Consider the following 27,714-nt stretch of genomic DNA (forward strand, 5'->3'; position numbering starts at 1 on the left):
TCTAGCTGACCTTGAGGCCTTACCCATCTGCCAGAGAGGATTGGATCTGGCAGCAGACCCCTCTAGGAATGCTTGGCTCGAGCAAGCAGTGCTGAGATCTGAGATCTTTGACACCATCAGCATCTGTCTGTTCTCCTTTCTAGGTATTGCTCTCCCCAGACATGGATTTTGATCAGTCTGAAAGCGACCAGGACGTTTCAGGACTCCGGGGGACCAGCCAGAAGATGAAGCAGCCCAGCTATCAAGTGGTCATCTGACAACAGCGGGGCAGGGGAGGTGGAGGAAGGAGCAGCACTGTGATCCTTGAGCTGGCCAGGAAAGGGAGGGGTGGGGAATACTGAGTGACCCTTGTGGATCTACAGAGATCCTTTTGCCTGCCCCATCTTACACCTATCCTGCAGCTGTCTTGTGGATGTATCTGTGCATCCTGTACAGGCTTGAGCAGTATCTGCTTTGCCTGTCTGCCCCACATGCAGACACATTGAGGTTGTGGATACAGGGATATATTTTCCCTGGCTGGACAGCTGGGTGTGACTGGGAGGTTTTTTGGTGTTTTATTTTTGGGGGTTTTTTTGGTGGTTTTTTTTTTTTTTGGTCAGGGCTAGAGGCCGAAATGAAAAGATTGTCTGGGGGTTTTTTTAAGGAAAAAAAAAAAAGCTCTATTCTGTACTACCTGAACTTTTATATGCACAATGCTCAAAAGAATTGGTTTGTAATATGTATTTAAATGTCTTGAATTGGGAAGATTGTCCCAGTGGATCTGATTATTTTTTACTGTTTTATAAGGAATCCAATAAATATTTGACCTAGGATTGCTTCATAGATTAAATGCCTTCACGTGCTTAATGTTCTGCACAACCCTAATGCTATGAAAGAGGGAAGAGGAGCTGTTGAAATCTTTCCTGGCCGGGGAAGATTGTGTTTCTGCAGCAGGGCTGTCCTGCTAAACCTAGAGATGAAGAGCTTGAGCCACAGAGCTTGGTTTCTATGGTTGAGGTGTAAGGGCTGCTTCAGTGCAAAGCCCTGCTGCTGCAGCATCAGCCTGTGCTGGGCTCCAGAACAGGCTCAGAGATGGATCCCAGTCACCACCTTACAAGGGAGTGTTTACTGGAAGCTGACAACTCGTGTTCTGCTTCATTTAAAATAAACAACTGGAGTGTCTGCAGGGTCTGATTCAAACTGAATCTGGAAGCCCCATTAGCTAGCCCTGTTATGGGGGTAAGGAAGGACCTGGTAAGCAGGACTGCTGCTGGAAAAGACTGGGTCAGCCCAGGACTGGCACTTTCTGCACCACGTGTGAAGTGCAGGGCTTTGCCCTGTTTGCTTTTCTCTTACCAAACCGTATTTGACTATAAACACAAAAATGCAAAACACTTTGCAGCTGTCTTGGGGAGAGAGTGAGCACAGAGCAGCTGCACCACCCCACTCCCAGGCTGGGTGCAGAGACACAGCTGTGGAGAGACCCATTCAGAGTCCACATGGGGGATAGTCCTTGGATCAAGGATCCAGGATCCACTGGGCTGGTGTCCCTAGTGGAGCCATAGCTGGGCTTTGCTTCTTGCAAGACAACTCCCCTTAAGTGATGGACTGGAATGATCTTTTATTTTTCCCTTGTCCCCTTGTATTTTTCCCAAGAAAACAGCCCTTATTGAGTAGTAAAAAAAATAAAGGATTTGGATTTTCTAACTTGGATGGATTTAGATGTACAGGCTGAGCTTGGAGCATGTGAAGATATTTGGTGGGGGCTTTTGGGGGGCAGTTGGTTTATTGTTTTTCTCCTGACTTCAAAGTGGTTTGAAGCCTTAGATGCAAATCAAAGTCTCGGATGCCCCTCAGTGAACTGGACACGCTTGGCTACGCTTGCAGCTGTGCAGCTTTAAATTCTTTTTCTGGAAATTAAGTCCTTTTTTGTTTTTCTTCCTTAATGAAGGGTCAGAATCCTACTTCTTCTGGCACATCAAAAGGCTTTTGGCACACATGGCACACAGCACTCTGAATAGATTATTTATATTGCTCAGTGCAGTTGGTTTCACAACATGACTTCTGCTTGGCTGGGGAGTTCTGTACTGGTAAGGGCTGGTGTAGGTCCTGTGCTGTGCAAGGTTTTGACTGGAAATAGATTAAAACAGCTTCCCTGTTAGAAACCTGCTCCCTGTTTAGAGGAATACTGGTATTTTGGAGTTTTGTTCTTGCTGTGGGGCTGCACAGTGCAATCCTGCAGTAGGGAAGAGTGCAAATTTGGCCAAAGCAATGTCCTGATCCTAAACTGGACTGTGAGTGACGTGACCTTCATTTTAGCCCTTAGCTGAGGCTGTCAGAAGGTTCACAGTCAGCAATAGCAGGACTAGTAAGATGTGGGGGAAGGTTCTCCCTCTCAATCCTTGTGTAGGCAGTGCTGTTCCAGCAGCTCTGTTCCCTTTCCATCTCTGAAATGGTGCTGTGCAATTGTTTCCATTGCACTCCAGAGTGCTTGCTCAGCCTCATTCCTGAGCTGTCTGAGCAATGTGCAATCACTAGACACAACCCTGTGAATCCAAGTGCTCTGTGACACTCTTGGAGATGAGAACAAATGCATCTTCACTGCAATAACTGCACAGAGGTCTGGGAGCTCTCTGGGACAGCGTGAAGGGCTGTGAGGATCAAGCCTGAACATATTCCCCATCATGAGAGAGGGAAGGGTGATGCCTACTTCAGAGCTGAAAAATGAGATTTACAGTCCATGACCTGCCTTTGCTCTTGGGGAAGCAGGAGCACAAACTGTTTTCCCATGTCCTATTCCACTGTATTTAAAGTCTGTGGTTAAACTCTCATTTCAATGTGGGAGTAGAACCCTAGGGTCTGCTCTTGCCTCCTACCAAGTGCATAGAGACTAAAGAACATCAGTGACCTTTAATTTTCCACTGAAAATACTTTGGTTCCAAACTTATTGTTAACTCCTGAGTGGTTCTTTCAGTCATCTGGTAACATGAGCCTGTCCAGCAGCATAAAACACACACAACTTTATCTTCAAAGCTTGTTTTATCTTTGCCAAATGAAAGCTTCACTGCAGCGTTCACTGTAAAATATTTATTGTGAAATGGATAACTGGAGCCTTAAGGAGACCTTGAGTATATTGCTCCAGGTGCTTCATATTGCTGAGAAGTTGGGCTTGATCATTGTTATCTTCAGGTCCTGAAAGAAATGTGTTTCCTTGGCTGGAGAAGAACGAGGAGCAATGATGCACCCAAATTATTAGCAGTAGGTGTGTGTCTATATATACTATATACATATCTACATACAGAGGAGATTAGGGGGCAGTCTAAGCCAATCACTCCCCTTAGCAATGCACATGGACAGCACAATGTGGGAGGAGAGGGAAGGTTTCAGAAAGGACAGTATGGAAACACCTGCCAAACCCGGGGTGTCTAGAAATCCACTGCCACTTTCCTGTTCTCTCTCTGCCAGGGAAAACATGGTCTGTGGGTGATCTTCTTGGGCAGAGAAGTCAACTTCACAACTGTTCTTCCTCATCTCTTTCTGGCCCACAAGCAAACTGCAGAGCCTTAAACCTCTGTTATTATTCCACACTCAGCTGAAGGTCTTGCCTTCAGCCCTCCCTCGCAGGAGAGCTATTTCTCAAGATAGCAGGGCCCAAAGCAGTAGTTTCTTCTTGATGTTCTGTTCCAAAGTACGAGCCTTGGCATGAGTTTTGTGCTCACTGAGCTCTCTGTAAGGATCTTTCGGAGTGCAGTTAAACCTTGCTGGTTGCTTTTGGCTGTTTCAGGCAGCACACAGTGTGAGTGAAGAAACCATGCTTGCCACCTGCTCTTCTGCCATGGTGCTTGCAGCACTAACGAGCTGATCAAGCAACCGGAAAATCACCACCCCACCCCCAGCAGCTGGAGCTCCAACAGCAACAATATGATTTAATTGGTAAATATGAAAAAAAAAAAAATCAGTCAAGATTGAACCTATTTCTGTAGGTCTCTGGCAACTGTTTTCTCCTAACACATGGATATAATTTAATTCCTGGAGATGCTTCCACACCCAGCCTCCCTCCTTTTCAAATCTGGAAAGGCAGAGTATTAATGAGCTCAGTTTGGCCTTGCCATATAAATGCCTTTGTGGTTGTCAAGTCCCCTTTGGACAAGTTCTCTGCTAAAACTCCCCTGTGGCTGATGTATAGCATTGCTCAGTGATGCCTCACTTTAAAATACACCACAGCCTTGCAGTTTTGGGTTTGGAGCACCACCTGCAGTGGGGGTGGCTGGCAGACCCTTCTGTAACCTCCTGCTGCCAAATTCCTGCTGCGCACAAATTCCTGCAGTGTAAGGAAGGAGAAGAAGCCAGGGGAAACTGGGATGAAAATTTTTTGACAATTTGGAATAAATAAAGACTTCCTCCCTGATTACAAAAGCAGCTAGAAACGTCTAGTCAAAATTCAAGAGGCTGCTTTGTAGGCTCACAAGCTGTCGTGGGCTCTGGGTTGTCATTCCTTAGGAAATTTTAATCTTTGCTGAGCAGAAGGGGTGTGATGCTCTAGGACATCACGGCAGGTCTGTTGGAAGCTCATGGTGGAACTTTGTTTTTTTGCTGAGGGAATCAAGACTCAAGAAATCACTAACCATGCAATGTTATTTAAATTGAAATGTGTTGAATTAACTGTTCCATGGAATGGGAGTCTGCACCATTCCTGCTGCTGCTGAGGACCAGAGGTGCTTTTTAAACACACAGCCTGTGCAACAAGACAGCAATAAACCCCATCAAGGTTTTCACCACTGTTTTAAGGGTTTGTAGTGATTCAGGGAACATCATGTTTAGTGGCAGATCCAGACCTCATCCCACTAGCCAGGAAAGCAGTACTCTCCTGTGGCCTGTTGATTTAAGGTTTTGATTTTGTTTGATGCTAATGGGTCGCTGCAGATGAATATTCACCTACTTCTTCTCTTTCTGTCTTTCTCTCCTTTCCCCATGGACCAAGGTTTGAGCAGGAGCTCCAAGTCACTTCTTTGCAAAGCCTATCACCTCAACAGGCACTGTGCTGTATGATCTGCCTTTCTGGGGTGGCTCACCAGCCCCAGGGGATATTTCACAGATCCCTGCATGGGCTTATTTTAAGGTCAGCAGCCTGTGCACTGTTCACTGGCTTATTTCTCCCTCCCTTCCCACTGTGAGAGCATCGATCATGCCTTCTACCATGTCCTTTCCCCCAGCCTTCTTTTTCTTCAGGAATTTGAGGAACGTTCATTTAGCATAAAGGAGAGAGCTGATTTCCAAGGACAAAGTCCCTGGTTTCTTTGGCACCGAAAAGTAAAGAAATATTAATAAGTTGCCCAGTGAAGGCTTCAGGAGGGACCTGCTGTCACACATGCTGCTGCAGTGCATTGCTGTGACCGATCTTAAAGGCTGTTAATTGTCCCAAATCTGCTCCTCCCTGTGTCGAAAGGATGAGAAGCCAAATAGTCCTTATAGCTTCCATCGATCAGTTTGTCCGCGTTGTTTTTGGCAAACCAGCAGTCAACTTCTTGTTGGCCATTGTAGATCCTCCTCTGCTTCCACACCACGGGAACGAGCCGCCCCTTCACCTTCAGGGTGTTTGTGGGGTTTGCCTTCAACACCTCAGTTTGGGTCTGCCTGACCTCCCGATGACTTGTGTTTAGGGATTCCTGAAGAAGCTTAACTTCGTGGTTCAGGAACTGACCTGCAAGGCAAGATGAAATAAGAGTCCGTGACTGGATAATTTGTGCCTGTTTATAAATTTTTTGTGAGTTGGTGGTTGGAGTTTGGTTTTTTTTGGTAGGATGCATTTGAGTATTCTCAGCTTAAGAATCTATAAAGGGCTTCTCTGGAAGAGCAGGATGAATCTTGTTCCTGTGATTAGTTTCTAAATCCTACAAACATAGAGGTTAGAATAAAACCTTCTTTTTTTTTTTTTTTTTCTTTTTTTCCATGGATCTCTAAAGAGCTAAAGAGGTTTTTTAGCCACCAGTAGTAAGTTCCCTTCTGTGGGATGTGGCTACTAGAGGTTAATAATCCACACAATGTCCACCAGCAAGCAAAAAGGCCTAGGCCTGAAGATTCAAGTTCTGTTCCCTTGTCTTCTTGAGAGAAAGTTCTTCTAGGCCAAACCTAACTATGAATTTCGAGGTTTCCATGAGAGTGACCTGAGTCCAAAACCCCAATCCTAAGGGATCATCTCCTGCTTCACCTGGGGCATCTGAGTGGCACAGAAACTATGGCAGAAGTTTTGGAGTTCTGCACCTGTTCATGACCAAAAACCTCAATACTTCTCATTGGCTGAAAGAACACAACCATCTGGTCATTAGCTGAACCTTCCTAAAGCCTAGTTCCTTCAAAAGTTGGGAGTGGCTCTTCTTTCATTTCACATTTGAAAGAAAGGAGCCACAAAAAGTTCTCATGGAAGATTTGGATTCTGTCTCTGTACTGGGAGCATCGAACACTTGTATTCTAATAGTAACGGTATTGAACAATCATTAAAAGAGTGGAAATGTGAAAGCCAGGCACAGCTGGGATAGGGAGAGTTAGCTCCTACAGGAAAAGGCATGAGAGGAGTTGGAGGTGCTAGAAAGAGAGAAGTTGTTTGAAAGAGGATGTAAAAGTCCCACCTGGGAACTTAATCCCCACCCGCCTTTTTCCTTCCCTCCTGTCTCTGTTCAGAAATATCCTTTTTGTCTGATTTACAGCTCTGAACCTGAGAACCTGCCACCTACCCAGTAGCCCGTGGGAGTCAGAAGAGAGGCCTTTGCTGTTGGAGATGTAGAACCCCAGGTGATTCCTCTGGTAAGGGGCCGGCTTCTTGTAGTGGTGGATGAGGATGACAAAGCTGATGGAGTCCCGGATCGTCACGGTGATGTTGGAGTAGGCAGAGATGGATACCTCAAGGCTCCTGCTTCTCACGACAGCACTCCGGCCACAGGACAGGACAAGCCTTTCCCCATCATCCAGGATGACCCTCCTGGGTGTGATCTCCAGGTAAGACCTCTCTGGCTTATTGCTGAGGATGGTGATGGTGCTGAAGTAAGTCCGATGCTTCTTGTGGCCGTTGGGTGGTGCAGGAGCTCCAATTAATTGCCCATTCACGGTTACACCTTGCAGGAAAACAATCAGTAAATGGAAGCTGGAACCCAGGATCACAGAATCACAGAACAGTCTGGGTTGGAAGGGCCCCAGCAGAACAGGGCAATTGTCTCAATGACAGAAGCCTTGTGACTGAGGACATGCAGGCTCACCACCTCATGCTCAATTATTTCACTTACCAGTACTCAAATGAGTATAATCAGTCTGTTATAAAATTATGACCTCATACAGAGCACATAAATTTACCCAGGCTCAGAAATCCTGCCCTTCTCTGCAGGCAGGTGCCCCCAACCCCATTAATCCTAACACAATGTATGCAGTGCCACAAAACCAACCACTTTTCAGTGTTCTAAAGTGCAGATCCCACTGCGTCAATTAAAGCCTAAATGTCCACAGTAAGATTTCCAGTCATTTTAATAATTTTTGTGACCTATTGTCCATAAGACAGTGACTCACTTCCCACAAGCCTCTGAACACCCACTGAAGAGTGACAATTAAGGAGAAGGCTTGTTACTAACCCAAGCTAATCCCAAGACATTAACATTGAGATGAAATGTCTCCATATCCCATTATTCCTGATGGGATCTCTCATTTCTGTCTTCAAAGACTCAAGGTTCTAGTGCTACAGAGTCTGTTTTCCTCAACCTCATTCTGCGTTTGAGACACAAAATCATTCAAGCAGTAGCACAGTCTGTGAAAGAAGTTGAAGGGAAACATTGCCTGGAGCTCTATCTTATTAAGGCAGACATGAACACAGAAATATGGGGGCCAGAGCAATGCCACACAGAACAGAATCTTTACAACTTTATTGTGGGGTTTTGTAAAACAAGCCTGTGAATTGTCTCTGGTTTTGACACCCTTTTCTCCCACTGCTGTGCTGAGCAGGACATAATCTGCTTATTAGCTGCCCTGCTTAGAATTCCAGATCAGATCAGACCACACTTTGAGCCCCTGAGACTCAGATTGGCTTGGGTAAAGCAGATCCTGAATCATGTGGGTTTTCCCAAGACTGTCATGACTCTCTAGCCAGTTTGGTGGTTTCTTTTCTAAAAGAGCCATGGTGCTTGGTGAGCCTGTTTGGGTAATTTGCTCTGTCCTAAACCAAACAGTACTGTAAGTAAAGAGGGAAATTCTCACAGCAGAGCAATTTTGGTGAGTCCAAACCTTGTATTTGCAAGTTATGATTTTGTAACTGGGTGAAGCTGAACCATAGAGAAAGTTTTTTCTAATTTCCTATCACTTTCTTGTGATTGGCAAGCACCTTGGTGCTTGGTCTGCTGCAGGGCTGGCCTTACACTTTGATTGTCTTCCACAAGAAACTGCTTTACTTGGCTGCTCACCAGATTCCTTGTGATCAGAGACCAGCCTGAGAATGTCCCCTGGTTCTCCATCAATATTGAAGCAGACAGAGAACTTGCTGGAAGGAAAATCGATGACGAAGTGAGGGTCCCCATCCGCTGAGAAGATGTGGAAAAAGATATAAATGTGAGAGGGTCACATAAAAACTGCAGCATCCAAGATTGCAACAAAACTGCTGTTTAAAGTGTGTTTGTCCCTGTTTTTTCTAAGTCCTCCTGGTTTGTTTTTTTTAGAGGGTCAGATGGAGTTTGCCAGGAAATGCCAAGTTTTGCTTTGTTTTTCACAAAGATTGTTTTGTTTTTCTCACAGAAGAGGTTGGGTTTTCAATGACAACTCAAAATCCAAAACAGTCCAGATGAAAATCAGGATATTTTCTTCCCGGAATATGATTTCAGTGATTTATGGGAATTATCATGTAGGTGTTTTGAACTCCTCCATTCTTTCTTGGCAAGCTACATCCCCCACAGCACACAGAAATGTACTTTCTGATCAAGAGCTGCTGCATGTGTCCACCTCACACTGACCCCTCCTGGCCCTCAGTGTCAGATTGGAGCAGTCAACAGCAGCTGTTGATCCCAGAGTTTTAATTTTTCAACAATCCTTGACCCATCATCAACTGTCAGACTGCTGCCATTAATAAGGCAAGCCAAAAATGCTAGTTTCTAAGGTAAAATTGAGCCTATTAAGAGAAAGTCAGAATTCTTGATCTGGACTTAATCTTCAGTGTTTATTGTATGAAAAGTTAAGTAAAGGTGCAGGACTGACAGGAAATTGTAAAACACTATAGAATTTTCTCTTTTTTCCATCTTCAACAACTTTTTTATATTTCAGCATTCTTATTTATAAAAGGTTTTATTGCTATTACTAGTACAGAGAGAATGTGTTTCTGTTCTCCCCTAACCTGCAGAAGTCCCAAACATGATGATCAAGTGTTGTAGATCATCTGCCTTGCTCACACTCCTCATTACTGATCCACTCAGTATTTTGGTTTTGTTTTCATTTTCCTCCCTACTCTGTAGGTCTGACAAACAGAATTTTGGCTGGTCACTTGGATGGTTATACTACAGAGATATGCATCTGAGGTTTTGTAAATCAGCCACTATTTTTTTGCATTATTAGAGGCGTGAAAGCAGGCACTGACCTGAAGTTTTGGAGATTTTAATTCTCTGTTTATCTTGCCCTCTGCGTATACCTGGAAGTGGGGAAGGAAGGCTGTTACAATTACTTACTGAGCAAAAGAAAGAGACATGTTATAATAATGTTCCCCAGATATTATTTTGAGAGATTATGGGATATATTCCTGCAACCACTTTAAGTTTTATGTAGAACACCAATTTTTCTCCAGTAGTTTCTACAGAGCAGTAAGTGCTTCAAGGGGGTGAATGAGGGGCCTAAAAGGTTTGCTAAAGGTTACCCAGTCAACAATTAGCAAAATTGGTGTGAAAATCTCAGCTTTATCACTCAGTTCACTGTCTAAATCACCTCTGTGCCAAAGTCAGCCATGAGACATAGCCCATGCAAGAAGATTTTTTACCAGAACAAAGTTATTCTTCTCTCATACCTGGTGGGGCCTTGTGCCCTTGCAGGCTCTGCACCTTTTCCCCGATGCCATCAGTAGAAGGGCTGATAAACTCCTCCTGAGGTGGCTCTGAGTGGAGCCCAGCCTCTTTCATCTTTAGAACCGTGAAAGGGGTAACAAAATTGTAAGCCAGGGCCATCGACTTGGCTTTTTCCATCAAATTGTCCTTTTCCTCACTGTCATCACTCTTCAGCCTAGAGTTGAGCAATTCCTTGATGGTGAGGTAACTCCACGCCCTCTCGATGTAATTATTGCCACCTTTGCCATCCTCCAGGCCAGGGACACCACTGATGTCATTTCTGCTCGGCAGGTCAATAGCCACGTCTGTTTTGAGGAGGATGTACTTCTTGGAATTGCTGGCAGTCACCTCCACGTGGAGTTTATCCGAGGTGCGGTTGATGAGTTTGCCTGCTATGATAATTTCAGAGCCGTTGAAGTAGTTAGGGAAGAAGTTCTGGGTGACCTGCTCCACGTCATCTTCAGGGTAATCAACACGGATGTCAGAGAGAAGAGGTGTCCCTATTTCATCATAGAACCTTAAAGCAAGACACATTTTTCACCATTAACACTGTGTGGACACACTCTTGCACTTGGACACCAACAAAGACACAGTTGGGTTATCTGAAATGGCTCCTAAATAATTCAGGGGCAGTTTGAGCTATCAGAAACCAAATTTAACTACCACATCCACTCTAACTTGGTCCAGAAAAAGAGGGTTGGGGAGGTCCCTGCCCTTAGGGCTTTTCAGAACCTGAGAAACCTCAACTAAACTTGAAGTTAGCTCTTCTCAGAGCAGGAGGTTGAAATACAGGATCTCCAGAGGTCCCTGTCAACCAAAATTATTCTCTGCCTCATTTTAGTCTTCACCGTTCCTTAGGCATCTAAACAGAGTTTCTTAAGTATGTTCAGAACCATCTCAGCATGGCCTGACAGTCATCTCCCTTCCACTATGGTTTCAGATCTCTGCAAGGAGATCACTTAAAAGATCACTTTAAGGTAAATTATTGACATCTCAAGATTCACAGAAAGCACCCCTGTTATTAAAAAATGTACTTAGATGAGATGCTATAACCCACAGGTTTCTAGAGGTGTTATGCATGGTATCCCAGAGCCACAAACTGTAAGGCCAAAGTGTTAGGTCCACCAAAGCTGAAGAGATTCCAAACCAAAGCTTCTGAATCTCTGAAAGACCCCTAGATTGGGCTGGTCAGTGTAGGACAGGCAGGAATACAGTTTTCTGAGGGCCAGCAGAGAAAGAAAATCAAGAAGGGATCTCACCACGCCCCCCCATAAATGAGGACATTCCAAGGAATGGAGGAATTCTATATAGAATTATGTGCACAGGAGCTGCTATATACAGGCACCCTGGTACAAGAGAACTCACTTCCTCATGGCTGATTTTCTGTTGAAGCAAGGCATGGCTTTCATGGAACCAGGGAGGTCAACCCTTTAATGCCTTGTTAACATGACCAACCGCACTTTTGAGAACACCTCACACCGGACAGCCCAGAAAACTTTTACAAGGCTCAAAGCCCAAGTTTACAATACTGTGTTTTCCCTACAGCAATGTGCTTTTGAAGGTTCCTCCCAAGCTTCTCCAAGAATACCATATTTCCCATTTAAATGCCAAACTGCTCATCTCTTGGCAAGATATTTGAGTTTAATTTGATAAATAAACAAAGAATTGGCTTCAGCCTTTTTTTTTAGTTCAAGCTGCATTTATTTGACACATCTGGTTAAACAGACTGTCTGGAAGCTAAAGTCACACTTTCTGCTTTATTCTCTCTCCAAGGGAACCCAAAGCCTGAATTGGTTGACTTTCTTTTAAAGTCTGTCTGAGCTCTCATTGTCTTTCGTGCAGAGACCTTTCCAGGTTTAAAAACATGACCGAATTAAACTTGAGAACTCTCTGTAAATTAACTTCTGATCTATAACAAATGATGGAGACACGCAACCTGTCTTAGAGTACAATTCAAGGAAGTATCTGTATAAAAATACAACCCGCTGAACATTAAAAAAAAAAAAAAAAGAAAATTACACTGGCACCATTTAGGTTTTCCCTCCAACTGAGGTTTGAATTGGCCTCCAGCAGTGATTGTGCTTTTCTGTATAAGTCTGGCACCAGGTGCCAAATGGGTTTGCCATGACTGAGCTTGATAAACAGTGAGCGACTCATCAGAGAGAGGCGTTTGAACAAGTACTTACAGCACTGGGCTCCCGCAGCCCAATCAATCAGAATATCCTCTATTTGCCAGGGAATGCCACTTGCTATCCAAAATACATGTCCTGAGGAGGAAATGATGTGGGTGGAGTGACAGATGGATCTGCAGAACTTAGTTTAGAAGGAATTCTTGTCCATGCGTAACTGCCACAGAAGGCAAAGCCCTGGTGGAAAGTGCTTGGATTTATTGCTCCAGAGGAGTTAGGCACGAGCCAGGAGAGAGGTCAGTACTCAATATCTGTCTCCTTTTGGTTTCTGTGGTTAAAACACTAACATTTTGGGAGCGAAAGCCAAAGATTTTTATTTGGAAGCACTGACACATTGCCAAACATTTTGGTCAGAGCTGTGGTCACATATCTTTCTGCTTTTCTTTACCAGAGTCTCCCCTTAGACTACACCTCCCTTATCACAGAAGAGGAACATAATCTCTGGGATTATGTTCTCATAATCTTACTGAAAGATGAGGATTTCAGGAAACTTATGAGGAGTTTGGGTCACAAAGAATGAGGAAATTAAATGGCTATATGGTTATCCCAGGAATGGTCTCAGTGTGTTTTTTAAAATCAAATATTTTGAAACTTGGGAAAAGGCTACCATTTCCAAAAAATAAAGACTTTTTTGTTGTTGTTCCAAATTGGAATCTTCATTCCTGATCCCCTCCATGCTTTTTATATTGCTGATTTGATGTATGAAATTCATTCTCTTCTCCCACCATCTACCTGTGAAGAGTTGGGACATGTGCCCCCCAGTTCTATGGGTTTACATGTCCAAAACAATGATCTGAAATAGGGAAAAAAATGCTTTGTTCTGAGAGGCTAGGAAGGTCCAGTACATCTCAGGGGATTTGCTAAGGAAAAGGAAATTTCTGGAAATTCAGAGTACCTGATCATCATACTCTGCCTCTCCCAATCAGAGCCAAGCCTCAGGGAAACTCCAATTTCTTGCCATGTCTCACTAAAAGATTTTCCATCCCAAAATGCTCTCCCAGAGAATCCAAAGAATAGAAAAAACAGAACAAACCCCTTGAGATGGCTGGCTGCATCCTCATCCTCCTGGAAAAGCCTCGTCATGCCGCAGTTCTCCAGTGCCATCCTCTCCAGCAGCTTGTGGTCCACGTCGTTGCCAATGCCGATGGTGAAAAGGCAGAATTTATCCCGGATGGCATCCTTGGTGTTGCTGAGGATTTTGGAGGACTGTGTTTCCCCTACAGTTGGCCTCCCATCCGTGAGGAAGATGATCAGGGACACGCTCCTGGCGTCAATGTCATTCTGAGCAATGTAATCATTCAGCAGCTTTGCCCCGGTCTGCAGAGCCCCGTTAATGTTAGTCCCTGGGAAAGTACCAGAATGATTACAGATCATTTCTCCTTCTAGGAGTGATATGAATAATTTCCCTGAGCTCCTTTTAGTGAGGTGACAGCATCTCTGGACATCAGGGTGTCCCTTTTCTCCACATGAAGTTGCTCTAGCCCTGTACAGAATCCCAGAATCACAGAAGGTGTAGGCTGGAAGAAACCTTCAAGACCATCGAGTCCAACCCATGCCCTAACACCTCAACTAGATCATGGCATCAAATGCCACGTCCAATCTTTTTTTAAACACTTTAATTTGGCTCAGCTCGGTTACTCATCACCAGTTTGGCACAGCTGTTTATGGTCTTATGGATTGAATTATGAACTTCAGTGTGTAATGGGAAATTGCTGTAGAATGTCTCAATATACAACAATCAGCCTGGAAAACAGTCATACTATGTCTGGCAGGTACGAGCAAAAATTGTTAGACTTAATTGTGGGACTCTCCCAGATGATATTTGAGCTAGGTAAAGTTCTGCTCTTTTTTTTTCTGAAGGGCACAACACTTGGAGTCAGGAAAAAAGCCTTCAAATGGGAAAACAAGTGGATGGGTTTGTTCTTCACACCCCAGGGGATGCAAAGTTTAAAGGGAAGAGCTTGGTTAGCTGGGGAGTGTGTTTGCACAAAACAACTGGCTAGTGAAGAATAGAACTGCCTGAAGTGGGGTGGGAGGGAGAAAACAAAGTAAATGAGGGAACAGATGTACATTAGAATAGGCATGAAAAGGATCCAAGCCCACTGTGTGTTTAAAAAAAAAAAACAAAAAAAAAAACACAACAGGAAAATAGTAAAAGTATTCCCTTTCTCCATGTATTTCTAGTCAAAGCACAGAGGGATTGGCTGTGGGACCTTTGCAAAATCAGCACGTCGGGGTTAAAAACATATCCTAGAAAACAAAGCAGGTGAAATGAGTTAAGAGCCATACACAGCTGACTCTTCTAGGTCTGGAAAGGGAGATCTAGGAAGGTTATCAACAGGATGTGATAGAAAGTCAGCCCTGAGCCTAGAAACTCAGTGTGCACAACTCCAGTGACTGCAGCAAGACAAGGAAAAGGAAAGCAGCAAAGACTTCTGAAAAGTCCTCAAAATCCTGACTCTGTTATCTGCAAAACAGGTCTTAACCAAAAAACCTGTGCCCAGATATCCTAACTCTCTCAATCTCCAGGCAGATCCAAAATTTCAGAAAGAACTTTTTCCCCAAAATCAGAAAGAAACCATGTCACATAACTGTGTAATTTTACACTCAGTTGTATCATAGAACTACCAAGCACTAAAAACTGCCTTTTGCCGCATGCTCAAGTATTTAGCAGCAGGATTTTTCTCCCATTTCTTTGGTGTGTAAGTACAGCACAGGGGTGTAACCACACCACGTTCTTTGTGTGTGTTCATGTTCACTGGAAGGTACTCAAGGAATAGCACCTTTATAGGGAAAACACAGGGTTAGCCAAAACTGGAGTACCTGTGGTGGAGAATCACTGCACCTTCCTGTTGAGCCACAGTCAATCATTTCCTCTTACTTTTGTTCTCTGGCAGGTTCATGGGCAAACCCAGCTGGTTCCTGCACAGCTCTCTTGGCACTTCAGGAGTAAAAAGCTTTGTTCTCTGAGTTTAGTCCCACTTTTGATAATTGTTTAACTGGGCAGGTCCCTTAACCACTTCCTAAGCAATTCCTCTCACTACACAAAGAGCAGAGCCAACCATCCTGTTTGCTGTGTTTTTCCATCAGAGGGTTTCCTCTGCTAGGAGTGGTCACTGCTCAGGGGCAGCCATGGGAAGGCCCTCCCTGACCTTTAACCAGCTGTGACTACTTCCATGGGGAAGGATTTGAATAGGTCATTTTGCAGCTCTCTAGGCACAGCTGCTGGAATATGTTTGATTACAAACCTCACTGTAGCTGGAGATTTTTTCACACTGCTGTCCATAGCCTCACAGGAGGTCTATGAATCAAATTAAAACTCCTGCCTGCACTCTGCCACTGCCGTGGGGTTTTCTGTGCTCAGTTCCCTCCAGGCAACAAGGCACAAGCAAAAAGGGCAGAGAAATTCTTCAACATCACTTTGTCTGCTCCTTGAAGTACTAGAAGTACTGTACTAGTACTGTACAAGAAGACAGTACTAGGTGAGAAACTAACTCCTGCAGCAGGCAGTCCCACATCCCACAGCTTGTGCTCCATACCTGGCATTTCCAGCCCAGACAAAATCATGAGCCTGCTTTCACAGAGCTTTTCAGAAACTACACAATACTGGCACTGTGTGCCCTTTGCCGGGGTATGTTTTCATCTGTGTCCTCAAGAAACAACCTTGGAAGCTTTCCCATTCCGAGGGTGTCACCAGATAAACAAGAGAATGGAAACAAAATAGGTTTAATAAGAATAGAATCACAGACTCATTTTGGTTGGAAGGAACATTTAAAGGCCATTTTGTCCTAACCCCCTGCAATGGGCACAGTCTGAGGAAACCTTCCCATCATGTATGTTAATAAAGAACACATAACCCTGAGTGGAGGTGAAGGGACCTTTGTCCCAAGACCCTAATCCCAATGTCTTTTTTTTCTGTGTTCTCCAGCACCACGTTCACCACTCTCTGTTCTGTTGTAGTTAGTTGGTAACAAAATTAATCCCACCTGTATCCCTGATCATACCTCCAGTAGGTGACATGTTATGGATGTACTTTTTGGCATCCCTGATGTTATTTGGGGTCACTGGCACCAGCCGGTCCTGCTGCCACACCTTTATTCGGTTGGAAAAGCCAATGATATTGAAGTGGTCTTCAGGCCTTAGGTCCTGGAGTATTGTGAAGAGAGCTTCTTTGGTCTAGAAAGAGAAAAGAGAGCAGCAGACACAGCTGTCAGTGTTTCAGTGGGCAAGAATTTAGTTTTAAGATGTTTACTGGTCTTTTAGATATTTCTACACTGGCAGTTCGGCTGATTAAGAAAATTGGGATGTCCTTCTCTATCTCAAGGTCTGATCTCAGTGGTGCCAGGAGCTGGGCAAATATGAGATGAAAAACAACTCTTGCCTAAAAGGTCTTGTGAGGCACATCTAGACCTAACTAAGCTTAAAAATCAGGCATCACAATTAGGATAAAAGCTCCCAGTGACTGGGAGAACCATGTTCTGAATTAAGAGACAGTGAATAATAATGACTAATAACAAATTTTTAGAGTTTGTCTAATGCTCTCTAGACTGGCATTAAGCTGCAAGTGGCATATATTTAAAATAGGCCACTTATAAGTTAAAAAACTCTAAACATGTCAAAGGATGCACATTCTCTGTTCATAATTAGGATTCTATTTGCTACATATACACTCTAATGAATAGTTTCAGTAATTAATAAATGTTTATGTTGATATATTCAATTAACTAGATATAAAAAGAAGTCCTGACTAGTCATTGCAGATTCTACCTGCCAGTCCATTTTGTCCCAGGAATATTATTTTTCACCAATATGCCAACTGTTCATCATCCTATTTAAACACAGGCAACAGTGAGGAAAGCTGGTCTCAAGATGACTTCTTAAAGGAGGTAAAGGATTCTAGGTGCTGGGAAAGCCAGACCACTGAGGGAAAGGCAAGAGGAAGACTGCAAAGGTGTCCAGATCCCCTCAATGAGACCAGCTTGGATTTAGCAGCCATGAAGCTGTGTCACGTGGAGACAGACTTTAGCAGGGTGAGACTCTGAGAAGTCACCCAAAAGCAGCCTCTGTCCATGCAAACATACCCTATATTTGAATGCAAAACGCATGGGGTAATATTGAAGCAGAGGAATCAGCTCAGCCCCTTTTTGGCCACCATTAAGCCTCCCAAATTCCAGGGAAAGCTATGCAGGAAATAATATGGTGGGCTCACCAGCATCTAGAGGTTCCTCTCATGCCTGTCAGGAAAATATGTGAGGGGCTTGTCCAGAAAAAATGTAGAAGTAATCAGCAGTGCTGGAAACCACATAAGCCTAGCCTGATGTTGCTGTGTAAAGACAGTTTGGGAAAGGGCTCAAAGGACTGATCAAGCTGTGTCATCAATATCCCTCTGGATTCCGCATGGCAGATGATGATGCAATGATGCAATTGCAAACAAATCTAATCCTCACAGCTGGTTCCTTGGCTCCCAGTCCACCTGAAATTAAGAGGAATATTTCCCATAGCTTCAAACATTCTGGAGCCAGGTCTGGAAACTCTCCCTGCCTGTTTCTGTCCTCTGAACAAATCATTTTCCTCTGCAGGGATCTCAGGATTAATCCCTCCATTTGCTTAGCTGGAACATTCCTCCACGTCCCACCACCGTTTCACAGACAATGATGTTAAAGGAAATGCTGGTGGAAGAGATTCTTTCAAAGAGGAGAGAACCCCACTGTGACTGTGCACCAAACAAACCTTCACAAAGGTGAATTCCTGCCCCAAACATGGAGACTGTCTTCAGTCTAACAGTTCCCAGAAACTGGCAAAATTGGGCTAAATAATCAGCTGTTTGAAAAAGAAGAGAAGGTTTTACTCTCTCTCATCTCCTCTTTTACAACATCCTTTGAACTGTAAAAATGCTTCAGATAATGCATGACATCACCCTTCAGAGACACCCTCTGTCAGCATCCCATTTTACAGAGAGGAAAACCAGGCTACTTTTGTAATTATGGCAAGATCAGAAAGTGAGAGGTTCCCAAAACTGGGGGTTCCCAGCCCACAGTTCAGTCAGCAAAACCATCCCACAAATGCACAGGCAGCAACCACACAGCGGAGAAAAGGACTCCTGGATTTATTCCATTATAAGGCTGGCCTGAGTATTTATCCTCAAAAAATGGATGAAAGTAAGCAGAAAGTGAAAATAGAGAACCTTCCATCCCGTGTGTGAGCAGGCCTTCATGCCAAGCTGTGCTGAAGGGAATTTGGGCAGGGTGTTAAAGCGAGGAGCGGCAGGACCACAACAGATCCCTACGTACACGATCCCCTCTACTCCCACAAAGGAGAGAAACAGAGGTTCCTAGAGGCAATGATTCAAAGAAAAACTCCCCAAATCTCATTATCTATATTGCAGCTCTGATTATAATTAACATTGCTTGACCTCTCCCATTACAAAACCCCTCTTTTCATTTTTTTTTTTTTCCAATTCTGCAAAACTGCGCTTTTCTCAGAGGGATTTATTGGGCCCAAGTAAGCTCTGCTGTTTTCTGAGAACAAGGCAAAAGGAGAAATAATCTTGCTTTGGCCTACTTGCAGAAAGGCTGCATCTCACTTTCCTTGTGCTCACAAATTCCTTTTGACATTCTTGCCTGTGTTCAGCCAAAAGAAAAGGAAAGGAAAAGAGCAGAAGTAGCTTGGTGTACACAGTATCCAAGCTAGAATTGCAGAGAGGATCAGGAGCGAGCTGAAACAGACGTTCCCAGGAAACCCAGCACTTCCCCACACCCTCATACAGGGGCCAAAAGTGGGGCTGGGACCATCTCTCTCCCCTCTTCTTTCATTTCCTCTTTGCTTTTTGTCTCATTTCTGTCCCTCCATGGAGTTTGAGTCAATTTTTCCCAGGAAAAACTTCTGCCACATTTTAATGGGTATGCACTGACAGGCTGGATTCTGGCATCTGTATCCCATGCTTTTCTCTGCAACTTAAATTAAAACCCTTTGAATTCATGTAACATGCACACAAACACATGTACAAGTGTGCGTGTGTGCACATGGTTCTGCTCCAAAGCAAACAGAGAGACGGAGGCCATGTGGTTCATTCTCCTGCAGCTTTTACTACATCCACAGTAAAAATAAAGGGTGGGATTCAGCTTTCCTCATGCAGTCATCAGAAAGCTGGGCATCACATCTAATCCTGCTCGAGGCAGGGGAAGCCACCTCCGGGGAATAATCCATCCCATCTGTTTTGGACAGGTTTTAGGATGGGCTGAGTCACTGTCAGGAAGTGCCTGTCTCCAGGCATTGTCTTCAAGCAGAGGAGGTGGGACTCACCTCAAGAACTAATCCTGCCCCATCCTGAGCATTCTGAATCTTGCTGGAACCAAAAGGAGCTGAACTATCTCTCCAGCTCTCCCAGAGCGCTCTGAATCCCCTGTCTCTTCCTATTTCCTTCTCTCTTCCCAGCTCATAAGGACTCCCAGGTGTGTGCCAAAGACTGCAGTCCTCATGGGGTGGGAACAACACACTTTGTTACCTACCAGCATTCCTCATCCACTGATGGCTTATGAGACAGATGTGACTTCCCTCAGAGTGCTGGATAGGATTCAGGAGCTGGTAGGCAAAACCAGCTTTTAATAAGAAGAATATCTTGATAAAAGTGCACTGCTTGAAATCCCGAAGGACTCAGCCATGACCAAGGACAGTTGGTGCCCAGCACTCTCCTCCCATCTCCCCCAGACCCCAGGCAAGGCTTTGCAAAGCTCTTGTGGCTGCAGCTTCAGCTGGGACACAGCAGCAGGTTTCTGCTTCTGTCCTTGTAAGACCACAGCTGGAACTTCTCCTGGATCCAAGGAGCCAAGGGCTGTGGCTGCCATGGGATTCCCAAACTGCTCTGCTGCCAATGGGGCTCTTGCACTTCCACTCCCACCTGGCCCCAGTGAGTCATTCTGCTGAAATTCCTGCCAAAGAGGCAGAAAATTAACCATTTCTACCCTGCTGAGGGCCAGGTTGTTCCTCCCTGGCTGTGCACATGACACTGGTTCATTCTGGAGATAAGCTGGACCCACTCACACTGAGGAAAAAGACTTTAGGGGCCCAGTGCCTCTGTGCCAGGTGCTGCAAGGTGAAATACTTTTCCCAGCTTGTTTGCCTGGGTAGATGCATTTGGAGCAAGGATTAAAGCAGAGGATGGCAGGAAATAACAATACAGAAGAGCTGAATAAAAATCCTTTTTTACCATTTGGGGATGGTTTGTACATGTCAGAGTCGAGTTTTAAATGAGGATTTAAGAGGATAACTTGGTGGGGGAAGATTCCTCCATTTCCCTCAAGTTAACACAGATCAAACTGAGCTGAGAGATGGAGACTGAATTACCACTGCATTTGAGATGAGGAATTGTGCCAGTGAATGAGCTGCCAACATAGCTGGAACCTTGGGACGGAAACAGCCAGGGCTACAAAATATCACCCCCAGACCTGGAGCAGGACAGCCCTGGTGTACAGCTGGGGACAGGTGGCGTGACCATGACTGCCATGGAATGACCACAGTTTATGTCTGTGCATCATGAATGAGGGGAAGGGGAAAGGAGAAAGGGGAAAGAGGGAAAGGGGAAAGGGGAGCTCACACAAATGACTGATGTGCAGTATCTGCTCAAGCCTACAAGCCAGAGACAAGCCAGCTCCCGGCCACCACTCTGACCTTCCCTGTCACCTCCACACTGACACCTGGACATGTGACACAGCTGCTGCCTGTCTGGCTCTTGCTTGCTGCTTCACAGCCAGGGTGATGCAGAGCTGTACCAGCCCCAGCAGCAGCAGGAAGAGCAGAACTCCCCCAGCTACACTGGAGTTTGGCTGTGATTTCTCACCCTTGTACCCAGCCCTTGGAGTTAGCTCTGACAGACCTCATCTTGCTTTAACACTGGTGGAGCAAAGCATGGGAAGATACACACTCTTATGGGAAAAGCTTCAGCCTTTTTTGGGGCCAAAGATCTGCCTCAGAGACATCTGGGATGATGTCAGACCATCTGGGCACCTTTTAGGAGGAATCTGAGTCCTGGTGACATTTCTTTCACAGTCCCTTGCTTGTTTGGAGAGTGGGGCGAGGGTGAGGCCTGGCTACCCTGAGAGCTGTGCAGCTCACAGGGACACAATATGTGGCTGTTAGGAGCTGTGGCACTGCCAGACATTGGCCCTGCTGGGCAGCAAGGGGAGAATTCAAACACCTCATTAAAATGCATATCCCAAGCCCACGTATTCACACTTTCCATCGCCTTAGGAGCACTTCTAAGCGTTCCATCCGGCCACCCTCGCAACAGCTGGGCAGCAGGACTTCACCAGCCGTGGCACAGCCTCTTCCAGCTCAGCCAGCACCAGGGAACTGCTTGGGCTCGAGATCAGCCAGTCTAAAGAACACTGCTAGCAGAGAGGAAAGCATTCCCAACCACAGCCTTTGGAAAACAGGACACACTGAGACGAGGAGATGCACAAGAACAGCCTGCAGACAGCAGACCCAGGGCCATGTGCATCCATGTGCTAAAAGATTCCCCAGCTAGAAGACAAAATTTCAGCCCCTTTTCTCTTTCCAGATCCCTTGTGAGAAACCAAATTTGACAAGGAAGGAGCTAAGGCACAAGATGCAAGCTCAGAGACAATTAGGAAGACATAGCTCTGCCCAGTAATGTTTCTGAGAGTGCAACAGTGCAGGGAAGGACTCAGAAATGAGATCTCCTACAGCCAAAAGGAGAAAAGTACAAGTGAATGTATTGTTTGGCAAAAGATTGAAAGGAAATATAGGGAGAAAAACCAAAGGGACTCCTTCCTCCCCTTCAATATCCCTTGTGCTTTGGTTCTTCTCTTTCCCTTTGCAAACATGCAGAGGCAGCTGATAAAAAGGTCCAGAGCTGGGTTTTTCAAACAGCAGCAGCCAAAGCTCATCAAAGTCCCCATGGTCTGTCAGAAGGATTAATTAGTACAGTGACTTGAGGAAAGGCTGGCATCAAAGTCACACCTGAAATAGTGCCAACATGGTCAGACAAGGTGCTGCCATAGGTTTGGTTTGGGTCCAGAGCCAAGGGGAAGGTAGTGAGAGCACCATTGCCACATAACAGGGAGCAGCCAAAGCACAGAGAGAGCAAAGGTTTGGGCAGTGCTGTTCCTGCTTAGGTTTGAAGCCACATCACGTGAGTTTTACTTTCCTCTGTGTCCCAGTGTCCTTTCTGCCCACATCATGCTGGTCACATGTCACCTGCGAGCAACAGGGACTGCTGTACCAAAACCAGAAGTGTATCTTTGGATTGTTTTACCTCCTGCATCCCACTCTCAGAGAGGACAATTGGCCCATTTTGCCTCCACGGGGAATGTCCTGCAGCTGACGAACTGCAACTGCCCCTCTCCCTGTCAATTAATCTTTGTGCTTTCTTCCTGGCAGACAAGAACAGCGTAACCGGGGAAAACTCCTTCACAATTCTGGACAACAAGCATTTTGTTCAATGCTGACACAGGCCTGTGATGGGAGGGAGTTTGAATATAGACTTCTGGACAATAAAGGTCTGTCTCCAGTCCATGGTCCAGTCCCCCCCTCCTGAACATCCCAGATCCTTTGCTGGTCACTTGAACATTGCTGACTCCCTGTAGAGCCTTTAAAAATGTTGTTTTGTAGTTTCTCAGGCTGAAAAACAACCATCCTTTAGAACAAATGTTTGTTCCTATTGCCTTTTCTCAAAAAGTTTTTTTCCACTTAACATTGTGTAAAACACTTAGATCCACATCCATCCAGGACACTTAAGCACTGCATTTTTGCTTAGTAGAGGATAAAATTGTCTTCAAGGACTGGGGTAACTCACTTGCCTAGCACCCAGCAGCATGGTGAGGATAAATACATGAATAACTGTTCTGATGATCAAAAGTTGATCTGATTTCTCAGGAACTGGAGTTCCATGGGTCCAGAGGGCAGAGTGGATGCTCAGTCTTTGCAATCCCACTGCAGCACTGAGGATGTGAATAAATGCCAGTGCAAAGATTTAAGGAGGTGAACTCTGGTCAGCACCAAGCACAGTTGCTTGAAGCCCTTATCCCAGGGCAGAATGGGTTGCAGCTGGAGCAGTAAACAACTCTGTACAGTAAATAAGGCAAAGGGAAAAGCTTAAGGACTGCCCCCCAGGGCTATACTGAAATAACCCCACTGGAAACAATGGGGCTGCTTGGGCACACAGCCAGACTGACACAGCAGTGTCTGAAGGCCACATTCTTCTCTTGTGCTTAGCTCATTTTAAGTGGAATCAGATCCCATAATGTGCCCATCAGACAGTCAAAACTCCACCCTGTCAGAATGACGAAAAATTTCCATGGAGATAGCAGCAAAAAGGTCAGCACCAAGGGAGAATTTCCCCATGCCCTCAATGCAGAGCTTGACATCTCTCCGTCTGTCCATCCTCAGAAGATGGAGTTCATCTCAGGGCGTGAAAACTCTTCCAATAATTGGGTACTGTCATTTTCTGTTGCACAGATCAGCCCCAACAGTGCTGGGAAGAGCTGACATGCCCAAAAGCTGTCCACAGCACATCTCAATTTCAGCAATCACCAGCTGCTGTGTTACAGAGAGGAACTGAGCTGAGACACAGCTCATCATGCTCTTCATACAGATTACCCCCATCCTTCACCCTGTAGCCGCTCTCACAGAGTGGGTGTCTCAGCACCCAGAAACCGGCCAGGTTTGAAACTTTCTAGCCCCTACTCAGAACATTCCATCCATGGGTGTAACCTGCTAGGAGAGATCCCTAGAGAGATCCCTAGAGAGATCCCTGCTCCTCCCTTGTGACTTCCCTGTTTTTGTTTCTTTTTACCGGACATGCTGTAGGGACTTTACGAGAGGATCCTAATGACAGGACAAGAGGGAGTGGCTTTAAAGTAAAAGAGGAGAAATTTAGATTGTATATTGGGAAGAAATTCTTGTCTGTGAGGGTGGTGAGGCCCTGGCACAGGCTGCCGAGAGAAGCTGTGGCTGCCCCTGGATCTCTGGAAGTGTCCAAAGCCAGGTTGGACAGGACTTGAAGCACCCTGAGATAGTAGAAGATGTCCCTGTCCATGGAAGGAGGTGGGACTGGATGATCTTTAAGGTCCTTCCCAATCCACACCCTTCTAGGATTCACTGGTCTCCAGTGAGTGAGGGATGGTGACAATGGTTTGTTGGCTGAAGCAACAACCCAGCACTTTTGCATTAAGCAATGCAAGAACACTAAACAGTTCCTTAAAAAAGCAAACTTGCCAGTTCTCCTACCTAAGAGTCTGCCAGGGGAACCTCACAGTCCTCCAACACCAGCCCCCATCCAATTTTCACCATTTCCAAACCCCATAAGCATCTCCAGCTCCAAGTTCCCTACTTCCTCCTGCATATCTCTGCCTCCAGCCATTCCCCTGCCCATTTCCATCCTAAACCACTGCCTCAGGCAGGAGAAGAAGCAAATTCTTTGCCCAAAACTCTGCAGAGAAGGGATCAGATATTTTGGAGATTATGTCACTACATCAGGGGTAACTATCTAAGCAAAAGCTCTCTCCTCATGACACAGCATCATATCCCACACTTCTGAGGGGCCTCAAATTACATCATGTGCACCTCAGAACTGCCTGTGAACACTGTTTGATGACAGTAATACAACACAGAAGACCTCACTCCTGCAGGATTCCATGTGAGGTGCCACAAGCACTTCTGAACTTCAGCTGCTCTCCACAGCCAGAAACAAATTGTCCCAGTTGAGCAATGTGTAGGACACACCCTGATTTAGGGTGAGAGGGCATTTGCTTGGAAATAGCAGTGTTGCTGCAAACAGTGCTAATCTAATAACTTCAGTCTTGACAAAGATCTGGTGTCTTTTAGACTTGGGGGATCTTTGTACAGCCATAAGTCCAGACATGGGTTTGCCAGCTAAAGAGACAAGACTCTGCGAAGAGACAAGCACAGGCAAAGAAAATAACCTACCTAAATTCACATAACAGATCCATGATGAAAACACACACAGAAGCCAGGCCTGGCTCACAGGTGTTGCTCCAGCAGCTGGAAAAAAAACCCCTTAATTCCAGCTTGGAAAGGACTACTAAAGAAAGATCTTTCACTTTACTGACTTTTATGCATTTGCCAGAGCTTTGAGGATACCAAGAGGCTTTAATGGCTCTGCCCAGCCCCAGCTGGGGCCTCCACCCACTCTCCTGCACCAGCCTGGGCCCTCATCCCAGTCTCAGACCAAGCTATGCTGTCTGTAGCTCTGGTACATAAACCTCAATGACCCCAATCCAGGGATTGTCTCCCCAGCTTCATCTAGCCCCTTCCATTTCACTACAGCTTTGTCTGGTGGTCACTGGGCTATGTGTGGCACATCAGCAGCACCTGTTTCCAGTTCATCCTTCCATGAACTCAGTGATGGTCCAATTGAAATGTTCGGGTCAACTCTTCATGAGTTTTCAGTTCAAGCCTCAGCAGCAATTCCATGCAAACTCTACCCTCACCTTTGCCTCCTGTTTAATTCCAAACTCAATTAGAGGACTTGGACTTTATAGGTGGTCTGGGATCTTCCTGGGAAATTTTGTCTCTGCTTCTACTGCCTTGGCATGAAGCAAAATTGACTGTTAGTCCTGAGACCAGAAGCAGATGCTCCCCTCCTGAATACCTGAGGGCATCTTTCTCTGAAGGCTGGTTGTTTCTCTGCATGACCTTGTCATTATTTAAAAGTTTTAGGGTTAGGCAGATTATTTTCCTGCCAATGACGAGTACTTGCATTTCTCTTGGAAGAGAAATTTTATCATTATATTCTTAGAGCAAATAATGGATCTGATGTCTTATTTACTGTAGTATTTCTTACATCCGATATTCACACCTCCAGAGAGGACTGAGATAACACTGCTGTGGGGTATTCTTGAGCAGGAGGCAGCTGCATGGGGTTGTTGGTCCTGCAGAGAGCTCTTCTGCATTCTCTTGGGTTGTCTCTTTCCAACAGAAATGGAAAACCTGACAAAACTTTCCTCATGTCACAGGAGCTTTGAACGCTCTGAGGGCTGTCATTAGAATCAGCATTTTTTCCAAAGTTCCCTGGTGATTTAAGGTTGTCCTCCTGGGCAGCAGCTGTTATTTGGACTAACAGTCAACAGGCTCACAGCCAGTTCTGCAGCAACCAGCAGAAGTCAGAGGAGTTTGGAAGGAGGGCATTGAGTGCTCAGGTTCTTGTCTGCTCCTTCACCACCCCGAAACTCCTGGGGGGTGTCTGTGATGAGGCACAGAGGTAGAGGGGTTGGGCACACAGAGACCTCAGATGGGCTCCAGCAGCGTGGGTGACTCAAGGGTACCAACTGTGTCCCTTGGACAGGCACAGGCAAATGAGCTGAGGCCCTTGCATATCCCCAGCAGGTCCCAGTTTCAGCTGGGTTCCTCCTAGAGCAATTAACCTTAGAGAAAATTACAGTCTGGCACGCCACCATTGACACGTTGCCAGGCTTGCGGTGAAGCCAACTGCTTAACTGAGTGTGTGGCATTTATTGCCTGTGGGAAAGGTAAGGTGAAACAAATCAGTGGCTGAAACAACTCTTTTACCACACATCTTCAAAATAGCTGCAAATTCTTCCTCTTGTGGACATATTCACAGCTTGGAATGTTCTTGTTCTGTGACAAGGGTCCTTTCTCACCACGTTCAGTGAAGCTGGGTGCAGTGGTGGTTATCACAAGGTGGTGAACTTTTATCTGGCCCCTTTTTCTCCTGGTTATACCAATGTAAAACTGCTATATCCCCTTCTACCTAGCCAAAAGGTATCATAAAATCATCAGGGTAGACTGCTTAAAGGGCAAATCATTTTGCTTCCCAGTAAACCCTGCAGGTATAACCTCTTTCCCCAGGCTCTCCTGGCTGTTAAAAGCAACTATTCCACACAGAACTTGCTGCCTCTTTGCAAACGAAGGAACAAAGATCATGGGGATTTTCTTTGCCAGTGGGACAGCAGTAATGATGTGCAAAGCCTTGAGCACATGAATACTTTTTTCTCATCGTGCTCAAGAATTCTCTACTCCTGAACATTATTTCCCTGCCAGTGCTAAAAGGAGACTGTAGCAAAGACTCAGGTTCTCAGAAGAGTTTGGCTGTGGCAACACCTCTGAGTCTGCTGGACATCACCAGAGCTCAGGGGCTTTGAAAACTGAAGAGAAATATCTTCCCCTTGAAGCTAACACATAGCTAGTGATGTGAAGGGAATGTTTCAAGGGTCTGAATCACAGAACCAAAGAACTGTTAAAGCTGGAAAATACCTTTAAGATCATCAAGTCCAATTATTAACACAGCACCACTATGTTCATTACTAAACCATGTGTCCAAGTGCCACATCCACACTCTTTAAAAGACCTCCAATTATTTGATTCAAGCTGATCAACCAGCCTCACTCCATCTGTTTGCAATGGGACATTTGTTGCTTCAAAGACTGAGATAACTTAGGAAAAAAGGGATGGCACAAACAGATAAAAATTGTTGTAAAAATGTTGAAAAAGGA

General features: G+C 45.2%; 2 protein-coding genes across 3 annotated transcripts in view; one reads left to right on the forward strand and one right to left on the reverse strand.

Moving 5' to 3' along the window:
- LOC120752112 (store-operated calcium entry regulator STIMATE-like) overlaps positions 1-829 on the forward strand; it is a 31,419-nt gene extending 30,590 nt beyond the window's left edge. Inside the window, exon 8 of the mRNA XM_040062775.2 lies at positions 144-829. Within this exon, the coding sequence (XP_039918709.1) occupies positions 144-257 (114 nt within the window). The 3' untranslated portion in view covers positions 258-829. The remainder of the gene's footprint in view (positions 1-143) is intronic.
- A 2,170-nt stretch (positions 830-2,999) lies between these two features.
- ITIH5 (inter-alpha-trypsin inhibitor heavy chain 5) overlaps positions 3,000-27,714 on the reverse strand; it is a 44,824-nt gene continuing 20,109 nt past the window's right edge. For both annotated transcript variants that reach the window (XM_040062772.2, XM_040062773.1), the window contains exons 8-14: positions 16,228-16,399; positions 13,257-13,566; positions 9,998-10,551; positions 9,578-9,628; positions 8,418-8,534; positions 6,711-7,088; positions 3,000-5,680 (exon numbers count right to left, since the gene is read on the reverse strand). In XM_040062772.2, coding sequence (XP_039918706.1) covers positions 5,379-5,680; positions 6,711-7,088; positions 8,418-8,534; positions 9,578-9,628; positions 9,998-10,551; positions 13,257-13,566; positions 16,228-16,399 — 1,884 coding nt within the window. In that variant the 3' untranslated portion in view covers positions 3,000-5,378. The remainder of the gene's footprint in view (positions 5,681-6,710; positions 7,089-8,417; positions 8,535-9,577; positions 9,629-9,997; positions 10,552-13,256; positions 13,567-16,227; positions 16,400-27,714) is intronic.

Source organism: Hirundo rustica, chromosome 4 (assembly GCF_015227805.2).
Source record: "Hirundo rustica isolate bHirRus1 chromosome 4, bHirRus1.pri.v3, whole genome shotgun sequence".
Lineage (NCBI taxonomy): Eukaryota > Metazoa > Chordata > Aves > Passeriformes > Hirundinidae > Hirundo > Hirundo rustica.